The sequence below is a fragment of the Halichoerus grypus genome, chromosome 12 (assembly GCF_964656455.1).
Source record: "Halichoerus grypus chromosome 12, mHalGry1.hap1.1, whole genome shotgun sequence".
NCBI lineage: Eukaryota > Metazoa > Chordata > Mammalia > Carnivora > Phocidae > Halichoerus > Halichoerus grypus.
Genome location: NC_135723.1, coordinates 89,189,657 through 89,206,934, shown reverse-complemented (window position 1 = coordinate 89,206,934; position 17,278 = coordinate 89,189,657). Strand labels below are relative to the sequence as shown.

Sequence of the window (17,278 nt, the reverse complement as noted above, 5' to 3'; positions counted from 1 at the left end):
TGCTGTAAGTCTTATAGGAGCTACTCTTTAAAGAAATAAGAATCAGTTACCTGGAATCTTCCGATATGTCCCTGTAGCTCCATTAGAGATCCTTCATTTACATCAACATCAAGTTCATTTAATATACCTATAAAATTTGGAATGCTTTTAAATATAGTTTTATAATCAACAAAATAAAAACATTAAAAAACCAGGAAGAGTGGTTCTAGCATTTTATATTCCTTATGTATAAGAACAGACACAGACTTGCCATGAAGGAGCTTTGGGAAATACAACTTCACAAAGATTGTAAGTTCACCACTTATTCATTTATATGCAACCTAAATCTAGACTGAATTCATAATTTTAAAAGGTACTTTTTAAAGGTTTTGACATAAACCTACTTTTTATTTATAACCATAAAAGTTAAAATTTTCTAAACTCAGCAGTAAATTACTTTCTCATGAAAGAGTTTAGGATATAAAACACTTATAATGAAATACATTTCTTTTTTCATTTAACTCTCCTAGGTACTGTATCATTTGCTTTTTTTTCTTTTCCCTTAAGCAAAGTACAGTTTGCACATACACAAAAAAGTTCCCATGCAACTTCTGTTTAGACTTAGTACAAAATTCTTAAATCAAAGTGATCAACCTCTCAGAGTATCAGGAAAAAAAACCCTTTATTTCTATCAAGTCCTCCAAGCAAACCCACTGGTTTCCTCTTTGTTCCATGGCTGTCGTCATGCTGAGGATCCACCTGCACCTGTCCTAGTCACCCTGACTTTGTGTGCGCAATCCTTTTAATTCAGTCCTCACTTCCAAGCATGCGCTCCAGAGCATGTAACCCAGAACCTTATCCTTTGCTCCTCATAATGACAAGACCTCCTCTTTCTAGATCTCTCAGCCCAGGACCTCACCCAAACCCACAGAAAATACCCCTATCCTTTGGTACCTGCTGGCTTGCTCTGCCTCACCTGTGCCTCATTACTCTACCCCTTCCCACTCTGCCTCTTCCGGGAGTCTGCTCCCAGAATCACCTTCTTTTCCAGCTTACCAAAATCTACCCTGCCACAGAGGATTTTTCCACACTTTTTGAAAATATGTTCAGGTCTCCCTTGTATTCCAAAACAAAACAAAAACAAGCAAAAATCTGGTTAATATCAAATTCTCAAAATATTTTTTCCACATTCGCTGCTTGCAATTTTAAGCCCTTCTTTCCCACCCTACCCCTCGAAAGCTGGATCGTGTATCTAATACTATCATGGAATTCAGGCCTTTTCCTCTTTGTCCTCAAACCTGATCTCTGCAACATGTATTGCTACGCCCCAGTTCTTTTCTTCCACCTGCTGCCTCTGTTTAAAAAGACTACTTGGGGCGCCTGGCTGGCTCAGTCAGTGAAGCGTGGAACTCTTGATCTCGGGGCTTAGTTCGAGCCCCACACTAGGTATAGAGATTACTTAAAAATAAAATCTTTAAAAAAAAAAAAAAGGCTACCAATTCTCAGTTTCTGTAAGACCCTTCTGCTAAGTGTCAATTGAGTCCTCTGTGTACCATTTGTATCGCTCTCAACTCCAAAACACTCTCCAGAATATTTTTGAGTCATAGAAAAAAATTAACCTGCTGGTCGGTATTTGAGGAGGTAGGACATACCCAGTATAAGGCTAGGCAATAAAGGGGACACAGTTATAAATGGGCTTATAACTTAACGGGAGCATTTAAGATAAAAAAATATATACAGTAAAATTATGGAAGAATACAAAACAGTATGTCATCAAGGGCTAAACTGCAGAGTAGGGTTGATAGGAATTAAAACTGTTAAGAGTTTGTTTAAAAAAATTGGGGAGGGTATTCGGCATTATCTCCCCCCAAAAAATTTAAGTATATATATTTTCAGACCAAGCGCTGTCAGGAATTTATCAAGCCTACCAGCTCAAATCTACAAAAACACTTATGTGTACACACACACACACACACACACACACACACACACACAGAGTTATTAAATGCCACACTGTTGGAAATTTAAAAAAAGACTGGAAACAGTCAACATGTTACAGGGGTCTGGTTAAACAACAAAGATCTGGTTAACTCTCACAACTGGAAAATTATGCAGCCAATTTAAAAGAATGAGGTAGGAGCTCTATATGATGATGAGAAAAGATCTGGAAAAAAGAATTACAGAGCAGTGTGTATAGTATGATTTCATTTGTGTAGGGAGGGGACAATTTTACACCATATGCATAGAAACTTCTAGAAAAGTAAACTGATAACTAATTCCTTTTAGATAACAGGAACTGCTAGTCATGGTACTTTTTACTCTGTTCTTCTATTTTGTTTGAATTTATCATGAGCATGTTAAAAAAACTGCTTTTCCGAATACAATCTTAATACATTGACAGGGTCAAATGATGCCATTAGCAAAATACAAAAATTTTAGGCATTTAAAAAAAATTAATGACAGGAGACTTCATGAATAAAACCACCTTATCAGAGGATTTGATAAAAGGTAAATTCTCTTTATACCTAACTCAGCACTTCTAGGTGAAGATGGCAGAATGAAGTAGCATCATAGAATGTCCCTCCTGTTGGAGCGCCTGGGTGGCTCAGTCGGTTAAGCCTCTGCCTTTGGCTCAGGTCATGATCCCAGGGTCCTGGGATCAAGTACCGCATCGGGCCCCCTGCTCAGTGGGGAGCCTGCTTCTCCCTCTCTCTCTACCCCTCCCCCCTGCTCTCTTGCTCTCTCTCTTAAATAAATAAATAAATAAAGTGTCCCTCCTGTCATCAACCTACAGAATGAATGAAATTCACCAAAAGGGTGTGGGGGTGGGGAAACTTATGCCACAAATACTGAAAAATGGTGATGGCAAAGGACAAAAAAAACAGAGAAAATTCTGGTGAAGCAAGCAGCATGATTCAGCTCATGACCCTTATTCCACTCCTCAGATGCAGTGTGAAGGAAAGAAGATAGACCAAAAACTCTTGCAAATTCTCATGGAGACTCTTCAATTTGCAGAGAAGCCTTTTAGAGTAATTAGGTAAGGCCTAGAGAAATCAAGGGAAAAGCGTTAGGAGAACCACTACAAAGCACTGTGGGACCTTAGTAGAGGCAAGAAGGATGGCCTGACTGGTATCATCTAAAAACACTGGGATGAGCTGGGGAAATGAGCATAACAAGCCTCTAGGACTGAGATACGCCACGACTGGGTGGAGTGGAAGCTGCGCTCTCCTCAGAATAAGCACGGGCTCCCAGTGCTTGCACGGGCACTGCCCTCCACCCTACCAAACACTCTTCTCCCAATACAAAGGGCTCAAGCACTGATATCCCCTACAGAGGAAAACATATCAGGGTTGGGGGGGTGGAATCATGGGCTGGCCTCAGACTTGGTAGCAACATAAAAATGGAGGTAGTAGAGTCTACGAGTTAACTGCACAGGCTCAGAAGCCATACTGGCTGGGAAACCACACCACCAGTATTATATATGTGACTCTGGACAAGGCAACCTCTCTGTGCCTCAGTTTCCTCATTTGTAAAATGTGGAAAATAATAGTTCTACCTCATAAGATTGTTGTGAGGAATAAATAAATATACTAAGTGTTTAAAATAAGTACTTGGCACATTATGCTTAATAAATATGAGCTATTATCATGAGCTACAAGGTCTGAGGGAAATAAAATCATAATCAGCTATGCCATCATTCAAGAATAGAGGCAACCTTTAGACGTTGATAAACATTAGAGAATTCAGGGACTATAATATACTTCCTTTTTTATTATGTTATATTAAACACCATACATTACATCATATAATATACTTTTCTTGGGGGAGGGGACCTCAATACAAATTAAAAATACCAAGAGATAGGGGTGCCTGGGTAGTTGGTTAAGTGTCCAACTCCGAGTCTTGACATCTAGCCCGGCACTGGCACCAGCTCCGTGCTCAGTGCACAGTCTGCTTGTCCCTTTTCCTCTCCCTTTGCCCTCCCCCTGCTCACAAGCGCTCTTTTCTTGCTCTCTCTCTAATAAATAAATAAAATCTTAAAAAAAAAAAAAAAAGAATAATAGCTCTTATGCTCTCATAGTAAAGAAACATTTGTCTGGAATTCAGCAATGTCTTCAATTTCTCTTCAATTAATTCTTTAATCTGTTAAGTTCCTGTAAAATTAGGGGCGCCTGGGTGGCTCAGTCGTTAAGCGTCTGCCTTCGTCTCAGGTCATGATCCCAGGGTCCTGGGATCGAGCCCCGCATCGGGCTCCCTGCTCCGCGGGAGGCCTGCTTCTCCCTCTCCCTCTCCCTCTCCCCCTGCTTGTGTTCCCTCTCTCGCTGTGTCTCTCTCTGTCAAATAAATAAATAAAAAATCTTAAAAAAAAAAAAGTTCATGTAAAATTAAATAATTTTCTAAAACTGCACGTAAAAGGTAATCTTGTTCTCTTAAATCACCTCAGTATGTCTCCGTCTCCATCTCTCCTGTATATGCATATACAGAAAACAACGTTTGAGAAGCTACTCACCAAATGTTAACATGTGGTGATTGACTAAAAAAAGCACTTGGTAATTTCTAGGTAGTGAGGTTTTGAGTATTAATTATTTTCTTGAACTCTTTGAATTTTTTTGTATGATCATATATCATTCTTATACATATAAACTTACTAATTTTAAAAAAGCAGTTAACTCTTAGTACCAATTTCAAATAAGTCCTATGTACTGCAAAGCCATAAAAGCCTCATTCTATTAAGTGTACGTCAGTCTGTAAAGAATTATTCAAAGTCCATCCAACATAATCAACTCACCAGGAAGTGCTGCTTTACTGATAATTCCTGTCAGCAGAGCCAGTTCCTGCAAAGACCCAGCACTCACATCCTGACAGCGCAGGATTGCTTGTATGGTATCAGAATGTGAAATGAGAAACTGCAACACCTGAGCCAAGGAAAAGGAGGGGAAACGGAAAAAAGGGAGGTCAAGATTAGCAAATTTTTTCTATATCTGTAATTCATCTTTTTAATAACGCTGAAGCACCAAGTTCAATGTAATGAATCATAGTGAATGTATATAAGCAACTGTCTTCTACATTTATAGTTTATTTCTTCAAGAAGCAAATATTTACCTAAAATTCATAAGAAAGCCAAAGATAAAGATGATTTCAACTTTTAGAAATTACTGTATTTAAAGGCCAGAGTAGAAAAGTATAACTTACAACTACTAAATGAAAACTATTACTTAACCCTTATTTAATTTCTTTTTGTCCAAATAGACCTAGAACAGGAGTAGGTATAAAAATGATTCACTGAATTTAAGTTGCTCTATGAAAATCTGACCAGCCTGACATGGGGACAATCACATTAAAGCTCTTGTTAAATTCTCCTTTTGATATAATACGAATGAGATAAAAATCCTGACCTCCAAACTCTGCCCTTCCACCGTGGCATTTTCTACTGTACTTTCATGGAGGAATCCAATTACTTTCACATATGATGTCTCCTCAACTAGATCATAAATGCCTTGAAGGCTGAAACTACGCCAAACAGGCCAAACATCTGAATCACTCAAGAACTATGCCCCCTTTTATTTTTTATTCAGATTCCTGGCCTTAACCCGTAATTACTGGACATAGAACTCTGTAATTTTTTTTTTAAGTAGGCTCCATGCTGGGCCCCAACGTGGGGCTCGAACTCACGACACTGAGATCAAGATCTGAGCTGAGATCAAGAGTTGGACGCTTAACTGACTGAGCCACCTGGGCGCCCCTCAGTAATCTATATTTTTAAAACAAGCTCCTTGGGGGATTCTGCCACAGCCAGTACAAGAGTGGCATTAGAGAATCTTACATCATCACAAAGTCCCACTTCTAATAAAAAAAAAAATCTTAATCTCAATAAAGGAGAAGACAAGGAAAGTCTTTGAGTTTTAAAGAACTGATTCAAAGGCCACATATGGAAGTGGCAGGATGTACTAATGCAGCATAAAACAAGGTTCTGTGTTAGAAAGAGCAGCATTCTACCTCAGTGACATAAGCCTGAAGGCTGATGGCAGGGAAAGCACCTAAAATTACTATAAGGTATTAGGACACAGTTCCTGAGGGTGTCGTAATAATAGAGCAATACAATCAAAAACTGCAGAGTCATATTGATGAGTCTAATCAGTGAATGGTTAAATTATACACTGTATTATTAATTTAAAGAAACAAAGATTTTTTTTGAAGGTTTCATTGAAAAGGGATGAAAATAAAACTAATTTCTGGTGCCCAATGAAAAAAATTTTTATGTTAGAAAATGCACTTATCTCAATTACTTCATCCTCTAAATATCACAACCCAATGGACCATTATCATCTATCTTTCATATTTTCTGTAAGGTCTAAAATACTGTACGGCCTCTCAGTAAATCCCTGGCTAAATTACATTTTAGAAGCCAGTTTATTCCTATCACAATAACCGCTTCATTTTACAGAAGAACAAACTTAGAGATCTTGCTTTCCATCTCACTATTCTGTTCTTCGCTGTGGGGTTTCATTCAAATAAGAGTCAAGAGCGGGCCAATGAAGTTCACAGCAAAGCACAAGGGGCTGGCCTTCGATGCCCAGGGCTGCCACAGAGAGTGTGACTAAGGTAAAGGCCCGGGTGCTGTCGATGCCTCGGGTTTGTGCAATGATAAAAGGAGGACTCTGCGTGACGCCTTCTACACCAAGGGCTCTTCTCACCTGCCCCGCTGCCTGTAAGTGCTGGGCTGTGCTGGACGTGAGGATGACCTGGCACAAGCGGAGAGCTGGGAGCAGAATCTGCCGATAGCGGTCCACCGGGGCAGGGATGAACACTGGTGGGTCTCTCATGCCGAACATGCTTCATTCATTTCCACCCAACAAGGAGAGAGCGACAGTCCAAGAGTTAAGGGATGCTAACAGTTCCTGACCACCTCCATGTCAAACAATCACAGGTGCCTGATTAAGATGTGAAGCTACTAAGGAGAATTCTGCGTCCCATACCAACAGTAAAAACAGTTATTTCAGTTCTAAAAAATCTCAGTAAAGAAAATCTGCATAATTTGAAGACAATGCTTGGAAGTTCCTCAACATATTTATTCTACTCTAAATGCTCCCGTGGGCCACAGAAACTATAAACAAGAAACAGATAAAAACGGAAGTTATTTTCTCCAAATTTCCCTCTCCTGTACGCAAAGCCAGAAATGAGTCTACATTGCCCATTATATTAAAAAATCAAGATTTTAAAAAGTTAAAATGAGGCTGTAAAATCATTTCACTTTTAAGATTAGGTATTAATAAACCATCATATATTGTAAATGTTTGTATTTAAATTTTTAGAAAAAGAAAATGGTTGCCTGTTGAAGAGAAGGGAATGGAAGCAAAATATGGAATAAGAGAAAGGCTTTGCACAGACAAGTGATTAAATGCCAAGAGCTGGGCGCCTGGGTGGCTCAGTTGGTTAAGCGACTGCCTTCGGCTCAGGTCATGATCCTGGAGTCCCGGGATCGAGTCCCGCATCGGGCTCCCTGCTCTGCGGGGAGTCTGCTCCTCCCTCTGACCCTCCCCCCTCTCATGTGCTCTCTCTCTCATTCTCTCTCTCTCAAATAAATAAATAAAATCTTAAAAAAAAAAAAAAATAAATAAATAAATGCCAAGAGCTGAGGAATGTAAATAACTCAATTGTCTTTACTTAAGGGGAAAATAATAACGCTCATGTTTAAAATTTTAGGAAGCAATATAAAAAAAACATTTCTTTTCTGGAGGTAAAATAGTTCTACAGTTAATCCTGAAACACTCAAATATTCAATTTGGCAATGGATCTTTTGAAGAAAATTAATAAAACTGACCTAAGTGTTATTTACTGCTAAGAGGGTATGCTAATAATGTTGCAGCCAGGTAGACAAAAATGAGGGGGAAAAAAACCCATATACAAACTGAACTGAGAAATCTGTTAAAAAGCTTGAAACTCAGGGGCGCCTGGGTGGCTCAGCCGTTGGGCGTCTGCCTTCGGCTCAGGTCATGATCTCAGGGTCCTGGGATCGAGCCCCGCATCGGGCTCCCTGCTCCGCTGGGGGCCTGCTTCTCCCTCTCCCACTCCCCTTGCTTGTGTTCCCTCTCTCACTGTGTCTCTCTCTGTCAAATAAATAAAATCTTAAAAAAAAAAAAAGCTTGAAACTTAAAAAATTGTTTGATTAAAAGATTTCAAATGTGCAAGCAGTTGATAAAATGCTACAATGACAAAAATATAAAATACTATTCAAGTCATCAGGAATAGGAAATCCACAACAAATTATAATTTCACTACAATACTTTAAAGGATCACTATAACTAAAAATAAATATTCTTTTTTTTTTTAAGATTTTGTTTATTTAGAGAAAGAGAGAGAGCGTGAGCAGGAAAGGGGTAGGGGGAGAGGGAGAGAGAGAATCTCAAGCAGACTCCGCGCTGAGCTCGGAGCCCGACATGGAGCTAGATCTCACGACCCTGAGATCATGACCCAAGCCAAAATCAAGAATCAGACACTCAATCGACTGGGCCACCCAGGTGCCCCTAAAAATATATGTTCTATTGAATAGAACACTAAAGTTGGGAAGAAAAACATTTACTAACAAAATGGCTCTATTTCCCTCTTACATTACTGCTCTAAAATGGAAAGCATTAGGTCCCTCCTACTTTTACTCTTACTAGCAACTTCCACTTATTAGTAAATGGCAGGGACGTAGGACCCAAAAAGAGTCATCAGGATGAAAGAATACTGCTCAAACAGAATGATAAACCAATGGCAAAATTATGTTTGGAATATCTTTTTCCCTCACTGACCGTTTACAGTGAAGAATTAGTAAGGAAGCAACACCAATGTATATGGACACTTACCCCTGTGGGTCCATCTCTGGGCGCATGTCATAGACCTGGCATTGTGCCAGTCTCACTATCACCCCAGACCTCAGCAGCTCTAACGCACCCTGCTGTATCTTAGCCACTCTTGTAAGAAATGCCTACGAAGTTACAAAGGGAAAAGCATCAGTACAGAAATCATATTCAAGGGCCTGAGATACAAATGAGACTCTCTCACAGCACATCTGTGATCTTTAATCACACCGAAGAGAGATTCTGAGCTAGCTGGGCAGGGGCACACACTACGGTTCTCAGAGGATTCTATGACTGAACGGCACCGTATCTCTCAAATGTCGCATCCAGTGCCTTGGCATGAAGGACGTGTTCAACTCAACTGTAGTTTCTCTGATCATCATGTGGGCGTATGAGGGCAGGGAAGATTGTTTTGCACACAACTGTAGCTCTAGTACCTAGTGCCACACCTGGCATGTAGTAGGTATTTAATAAATACTTACTGAATAAACAAAGGAGGGAAAGAACTTAGTAAGGAATCTAAGACTTCAGTGCTCCTGTTATTGTGACACTGTAGTATTTTCAACCAGGAGGAAACAGAAAACAAATTTGGAGGAAAGGAAATAATGGATTATATACTGTACTGAAAATCCTGTGTTAAACTAGAACCAGCACATCTACACTAGAATGTTCACCAGGCAACTAACAGAGTCTGAATTTTATTGTGAAGAGACAATTTTGCTCATTGCTCTCCTCAGATGACTGAGTGTCCTATCATTCGCCATCAGCAGCAGCCTGAGTGAGTAGCAGTTCCATTACCCACCAACCCTCTCAGGATCACTTCAACTCAACTCTGGCATGCTTAGAAGATGCATTTCTAACATATGTTCCAAATTTCAAACTCCTTAAAAGATGGAAATATTCAAAATTGCGGCCACATTAATGTTCCTTAATATAGCTATAGCTCTAAGAGGAAGTGAGCTGTTGATCTAACTTCAAATGAATATAAAGCCTTACCATTTTGGATTCGTAAGTATAAAGGGCTTTTAAAAGGGGAGGTTGTGGAGTTAGTAAGCTCTGCAAAGTATGGTCATCTTCTACCAAGCTGTCCACAAGCACCTTCAAATAGCCACTGTTAGAAAGATACAAAAGCCACTGCTGCTGCTTATCTACGGAGACAATCCGATCAAGTAGAGCCAGGGCCAGCATCTGAGGGAAGAACAAATCACAGTCCGAAACACGGAGACGGCCACCAAAATCATCGACAGAAACTGCCTTTATGTGAAAATACTCAGAACTCTTCTTACAAGGGGGATGGTAGCTGAAAATAACATTTTCTTATTTTGGTTTTGTTTTGTTTTGTTTTTGAGAAACTGAAAGCTATGTACACAGAATCTCGATTTATCAATAAAAGGAGGACAGGGACTTTTTAAAATAGCTTTTTTTCCTAATTGTGAAGTTTTACGTGCTCATTACAGGAAACCTAGAAAACGTAGAAAAGCATATAGAAAATATGTGGTCTGATAAACACTCCATTAATCCATTTTGGTCTCTCTCCTCCCAGTCTTTTTTCAATGCATAAAAACACTTAAACTTTTTTCAATGTAACTGAGAACTTACTACACAGTTTATATTTCATCCTATTTCTTAAAATCTCGTTTCCCACGGTCTTCAAATACAACTGACCCTTGAACAACACGGGCTTTAGGAGCACAGTGGAAAAACCACGTGTAACTTTAGACTCCCCACAACTTTAATTACTAACAGCCTACTGTTGACCGGAAGCCTTGCTGGTAACATAAACAGTAGATTAACATATATTTTCTATGTCCCATGTACTATATACTGTATTCTCCCAATAAAGTAAGCTAGACAAAAGAAAATATTATTAAGAATATCATAAGAGAAAATACATTTACAGTGCTGTACTCTACTAGTCAAACAAATCCACGCAGTTCAAACCCATGTTGTTCCAGGATCACTTGTGTATGATTCAAACGCTATGAAATTCTCCACCAGCAAGAAGTTACCTTCTCACTGCGCTACCACCAGTCTGACACAGTATTTTAAAGAAACAGAAATGCAAATGCCCCTCCACAAAGCAGAGAAAGACATATTCAGTATAAAAGCTGTGCACCCAGCATTCTCTTAACCAAGATCTTCCTTAAGCAGCATTTCTACCAGTGTAGGGCCAACCTCACAGTCAGCACAAAGATTATTCTGAGGGAAGATTCTGAACTGAGATTCTGAACAGAATTAAACAAAACATATGAATAAACGATAGAAATGCCAAATCACAGCAAGTAAGAAAATTCACTAAAATACATTACAGAAAACAATTCTCAATATGCAACATGCATTTGAAAGTTGATGCAGTTTATACCTTAATAAGCCAAAATATTTATGCAATTATTCTACTAAACAGGAGTTACCGTACCCTTCCAATCTCATGGCCGTCACAGGCATCTCGACAGACCACTTCCATGAGGGCTGCACCGTAGCTCTCAATGATGGCTATGTTTTCTCGCTGTAATTTACTAAATACATCTTCAGGGGCTGTCAGCCTTTCCCACATGGTTTTCTTGGCTAAAAGGGTTATAAAAGAAAATATTTCAAACACTCCAATAAAAACAATTTGGTAACTGAGTAATTACACCTCATACACACAAGAAAAAAATCCCTCCATTACTGCATGTACCCAAAGGCCCACCGACCAGTGGGTCCAGGTAGGTGAACTTCAGGGACCCAGTGCACACGTTCCATGTATGTACACTAAGATTAGCAATGGTATTAGGAAAAGGATAAACTAACTATTCTTAAAGAAATCAAGATGAATTATGAGACTACAAGAGAACCAGTATCCTGTGTTTATTCTGCTAACCAATCTGTTTTCATCCTTCACTGAGATCTATGAGAAATGTGGCTAAAAAAATCAGGTACAATGTAGACAAGTACCTGCTTCCCAAAAAATCAGATAATTTTATTCTTTTATGTTTTTTAATTGACATACTTATTAAAAGAAAAAGTATACCCTGTATGATGGCAATTTAGATAATTAAAGATATGATCATACATTTTAACATGAGATTCATATAAACCTTCTAGAAAAGTTTCAAAAATATATTACATAAAGCCATGACCTGTATTTGAAGCCAATCCTATGACTTTTTTACTACCTAGCAGCTATCTTTTAAAATTAGGGAAAAGTTCTTGGGGCGCCTGGGCGGCTCAGTCGTTAAGCGTCTGCCTTTGGCTCAGGTCATGATCCCAGGGTCCTGGGTATGTTGCATTAAAGCTTTATAAAAACAGGTCAGATTTTGCCCTCAGCAAAATCCTGCTCGGCAGGAAGCCTGCTTCTCCCTCTCCCACTCCCCCCCCGCTTGTGTTCCCTCTCTCGCTGTATCTCTCTCTGTCAAATAAATAAAATCTTTAAAAAAATAAAATAAAATAAAATTAGGGAAAAGTTCTCAAGATGAATTGATCAGAATGGAGAGTAAAAATGAAGCAGGCTTCATCATGAAAAATAAAAGTTAATCCGCATTGTGGCCTACACTCCATTATAAAGTTTGCAGCAGGCAAACTTCCAGTATTAATAGTATTTTCTCTCTAAGTACTTTTACCACTACTATGAATTTTATTTCTCATACTTATTTTTAATCTCAAATAGTGTCAAAGGAGAGTACGGTTTTTACATCTCTCATTATGTCACTTCCTTAAGTCACATGGTCCCATCTACTTCTCAGCCTCATCTTCCACTCTTCACCTCTCCCACCAGCTGTCACCACACGAGCCTTTCTGTCCCTGAAATTTACCACTTTGGTCTCAGGATCTTTGCACTTTGATCTCCCATGGTTTTCCTTGAGTCTTAGCATGGCTGCCTCCTCTTCATCACTGCAGCCTCTAATACCACTTCTCAACCACCTCCAGCACTCCCTACACGTACACACATACACAACACGGTACTGTCGTATTTTTGCATGGTACTGATTTACCAGGACCTCAGGTGGTGTGACAGTGGGATTCTGTTTTGTCCACCACTAGTCTCCCATTATTTAGCCCAGTCGTTAGCACAGTAGCACCAATATTACTGACAGATTAACAGCTCAGAGAAAGTTCAGAACCTTGTCCCAGGGATGCCACCAGATGTCCTCAGGATGGGTAATTCAAAAACCCAGTCTGAGGAGCTATGGCATTTTTCCTATTTTACACATAGGATTGCCACAAAATTCTGTTTGAATAAAGGTTTTGAGTAAAAGTCTGAAAGCCACCACATTATAGTTTGTTTTAGCCACAAATTGCATATTTCAAACATGGCTGAAATGAGGGTAGAGGGCTGCTGGAACATTACTCCACAGACTCTTCCACAAAACCCCTAAGATACCCGAGATACCCCTAGGGCTTCACAGTGAAAACTGAAAGCAGTGATTTGCAGAAAACCAGGATAGGTATCATAGAAATAACCTGATTTTCATTTTCAAACTGTGAATAAGATCTCCAAGTTCCACATACTATTTACTAACAGCACCACCTAGGAATAAGAAAATTCTAAGTCTGCAATTTAATTAGAACTTTCTTTTAAATCTTCCATCTTTGGAGGGTAAATTGGCTCATTAGAAACCACCAAGTTAGTCTCTTATACAGCAAACCGTCCCTTCTTCCAACATACCTTATAAATCACTGCCATGCGAGCTTTTCTAAATACCAACTTCATATCACATCTCTCAATAATTAAAAATGGCTACCGACTGCTTAATCCAACCACCTCTAACACTGCAATTTCATTTTCAAGGTCATCAATAATATGGTCCTACCCTCTCTACTTGACTTTGCCATCAACCTTCTCCCTTGCTTATACCCAGGACATCCCCCTTAGTCTTTACTCCCTCCTAGTTTGGGCGTTGCCTGAAAAGCTCTCCTCCATTTATTCCTGTGTAAAAACATCTTTACGTGCAAAGCCCAGTGAAAGTCTTGATCTTTTTTCTCTTACCTCTTATAATTTATACTTGGGGTTTGAAAACTAAAGGCTGAGGGCAAAATCTGACCTGTTTTTATAAAGCTTTAATGCAACATACCCACGGCCATTCATTTGCAGTCTCTGGCTGCTTTCACACTATAATGGCAGGGTTGAGTACTTGCAACAGAGAGCATATGGCTTGCAAAGCCTAAAATACTACCTGGCCCTTTACAGAAAAAGTTTGCTGGCATCTGGTCTATATCATCCAATTTAACACTTTCTGTTTTATAAATACATATATTGTCATTTCTACTAAAATGTAATCCTTATGAAAATAAGAACCCAATTAATATTTTCTGCTTCTTAGAATAAGTGAAAATAACCAACCACCAAATGATTACTGATTTTTATTTGTATTGTGAAAAACTAGAAATAATCTAAATGTCCAAAAATGGGTAGGCTAAATAAATTATGGTATTCCATAAGTGACAAAATGTACAGAACTATTAAAAATATTACTTAATGAAGGAAAAAAGTTCATAAAATACTGAGTGGAGAGAAAAGGGAGATTATAAATCAATATAAAATGATGGCTGAAACTGTGGAAAGAGCCGAGATGCCCTTCCTTCAACAGATGAATGGATAAAGAAGATGTGGTCCATATATACAATGGAATATTACTCAGCCACCAGAAAGGATGAATACCCAACTTTTACATCAACATAAATGGGACTGGAGGAGATTATGCTAAGTGAAATAAGTTAAGCAGAGAAAGTCAATTATCATATGGTTTCACTTATTTGTGGAACATAAGGAATAGCATGGAAGACATTAGGAGAAGGAAGGGAAAGATGGGGGGGGAATTGGAGGGGGAGACGAACCATGAGAGACTATGGACTCTGAGAAACAAACAGGGTTTTAGAGGGGAGGGGGAGGGGGATTGGTTAGCCCGGTGATGGGTATTAAGGAGGGCACGTACTGCATGGAGCACTGGGTGTTATACGAAAACAATGGATCGTGGACCACCACAACAAAAACCAATGATGTATTGTATGGTGACTAACATAACATAATAAAATTTAAAAAATAAATAAATAAAATAAAATGATGGCTGGCTATAACCAAAATGTTGTGGTAGTTTTTAGCAGGGTAAAATGTGTGACTTCTTCTTCCCTTTACTAGTATGTTCTAAATTTCCTACATTCAGTATGTATTTTGAAATAAAAAATAAAAGCTAGAAATATTTTTTAAATGCCTGATTGTTAACTCTTAGATTCTGAGGTGTTTGTTTTTGTTTTTGTTTTTAATTTGGGAGAGAGAGAGTGAGTGCATGTGTATGCGAGTTGGGGGGGGGCAGAGGGAGAGGGAGAGGATCTTAAGCAGGCTCCCCGCCTGGCTTGGAGCACAACACAGGGCTCCATCTCACAACCCTGAGATCATGACCTGAGCCAAAATCAAGAGTTGGTCGCTTAACCAATTGAGCCACACAAGCGCTCCAGGTTCTCAGGTTCTAAAACAAGTGATGAGGAATGTGCATCTAAATTCACATCAAGCAAAGAGCCTACACTCAACTACATACACACACATACAGCTATAGCTAGTGTTTTTAAGTCACTTACTGGAATCAGACCCAAAAGAACAGAGTCAACAGCAGGCAAGATGTTCTATGAAATCCTTTTAGTCCCACTACTTTATGACTTATGGGTGTATTTATACTATAATGCCAGATTACACTAAGCCTAGACCATAAAAACTGAGAATCTCACAAAAGATTTCTCAAAAATTTAATAATGGTAATAGATTGTCTTTTCTTTCTTTTTTTTTTTTTAAAGATTTTATTTGACAGAGAGAAACAGAGCGAGAGAAGGAACACAATCAGGAAGAGTGGGAGAGGGAGAAGCAGGCTTCCCGCCGAGCTGGGAGCCCGATGTGGGGCCTGGGATCATGACCTGCGCCGAAGGCAGACGCTTAACGACTGAGCCACCCAGGTGCCCAATAGATTGTCTTTTCTAACCGCCTTTTTAAAAAAGATGAATTGATATTATGGTTTCACAAAGAACAAGAATATTCTTGCTCAGGGGTGCCTGGGTGGTTCAGTCGGTTAAGCGTCTGCCTTCAGCTCAGGTCATGATCCTGGAATCCCAGGATTGAACCCCACATGGGGCTCCCTACTCAGTGGGAAGTCTGCTTCTCCCTCTCCCTCTGCCGCTCCCCTTCACTTGTTCTCTCTCTCTCAAATAAATAAAATCTTTAAAAAATATATATATATATTCTTGCTCAAAAGTCACAAGAGCGCAAAAGAATTACGACAATTTCTAATGCTTACTTATAAATAAAGTGTAAAACTGAATATCATTAACTTGTCAAAATTAAGGGAAAAGAAAAGCCAATTTAAAACAGAACATGGGACGCCTGGGTGGCTCAGATGGTTGAGCATCCAACTCTTGGTTTCGGCTCACGTCATGATCTCATGGGTTGTGAGACTGAGCCTTGTGTTGGGCTCTGCACTCAGTGGGGAATCTGCTTGAGGATTCTCTCCCTCTGCCACCCCCCCCAACTCATGCGCACACACATGAGCTCTCTCTCTAATAAATAAATCTTAAAAAATAATTAAATAGCCCCTCATCAGGCTCCCTGCTCAGTGGGAAGCCTACTTCTCCCTCTCCCACTCCCCCTGCTTGTGTTCCCTTGCTCGTTGTGTCTCTTTCTGTCAAAAAAAAAAAAAACTTAAAAAATAATAATAATTAAATAAACAGAACATGTGAGAAAAGCTTATAATAAAAGTGTTTAAGATTGCAACAATTTAAACAATTTTAAAATTAAGTAATTGAACCAATATCTTCCATACAGCTATATCAATCAGCTATAAATTAAAGTTGGATGATAAGCTCCTAGAAAATGAAAAGTCATTAATAAATCTGTTTTAAAAGCAATATAATCCATTTTACTGAGATTACAATAGAACATTCAAATAGAGCTAATCTCATGGAGATAAAACTAAGAAAGATGTACTACACTCTGCTCCGAAGTGTTAGCCTAACTTCATAAAATGGCTTTATAAATAAACTTCTATTGAAAATATTAACCTGCTAAAAAATGTGTATCTTTGAAATTATCAATCTGTCTTTAAACGTGAAGCGTTTTTATAATACTAGAGCTTAAGAAATAAACCAAAAAAAGAAATTAAGAATGTAACAATGGTGCTTCACATTAAACATTTAGGCTCTGGTCAAATTATCCATATTTTCTCCTAGTGGTCACTGGTAGAAAAGAAAATAAAAGGTGAAAAGAATACAGACAAAGAGAGATATTCGTGATATCAACTCTTGTCAACTAACCCCTAGGGATTACATATGCAAAAGCAATGTCAGATTTTAACTACACTGTTCTTAACTAGAAAGACATATAAAAATCTTCCACAGAATTTACTCAAAGAATATATGCTTTTGTTCCTTCCCAGATCTGCATTGCGAGCTCGAGGCGATGGAATCTACCAATAGGGATTTTCAGAAAGCTACCTATA

The 17,278-nt window shown here is 38.9% G+C and overlaps 1 protein-coding gene across 4 annotated transcripts in view; it reads right to left on the bottom strand.

The window, feature by feature from the left end:
- Positions 1-17,278, bottom strand: part of NUP205 (nucleoporin 205) — an 82,839-nt gene that overhangs the window by 12,999 nt on the left and 52,562 nt on the right. For 3 of the 4 annotated variants that reach the window (XM_078059596.1, XM_036100628.2, XM_036100637.2), the window contains exons 31-36: positions 11,239-11,387; positions 9,819-10,010; positions 8,829-8,950; positions 6,675-6,813; positions 4,769-4,895; positions 51-127 (exon numbers count right to left, since the gene is read on the bottom strand). In XM_078059596.1, coding sequence (XP_077915722.1) covers positions 51-127; positions 4,769-4,895; positions 6,675-6,813; positions 8,829-8,950; positions 9,819-10,010; positions 11,239-11,387 — 806 coding nt within the window. Of the gene's footprint in view, positions 1-50; positions 128-2,781; positions 3,024-4,768; positions 4,896-6,674; positions 6,814-8,828; positions 8,951-9,818; positions 10,011-11,238; positions 11,388-17,278 lie in introns of those variants that run through there. The other variant, XM_078059597.1, reaches the window with a different exon arrangement.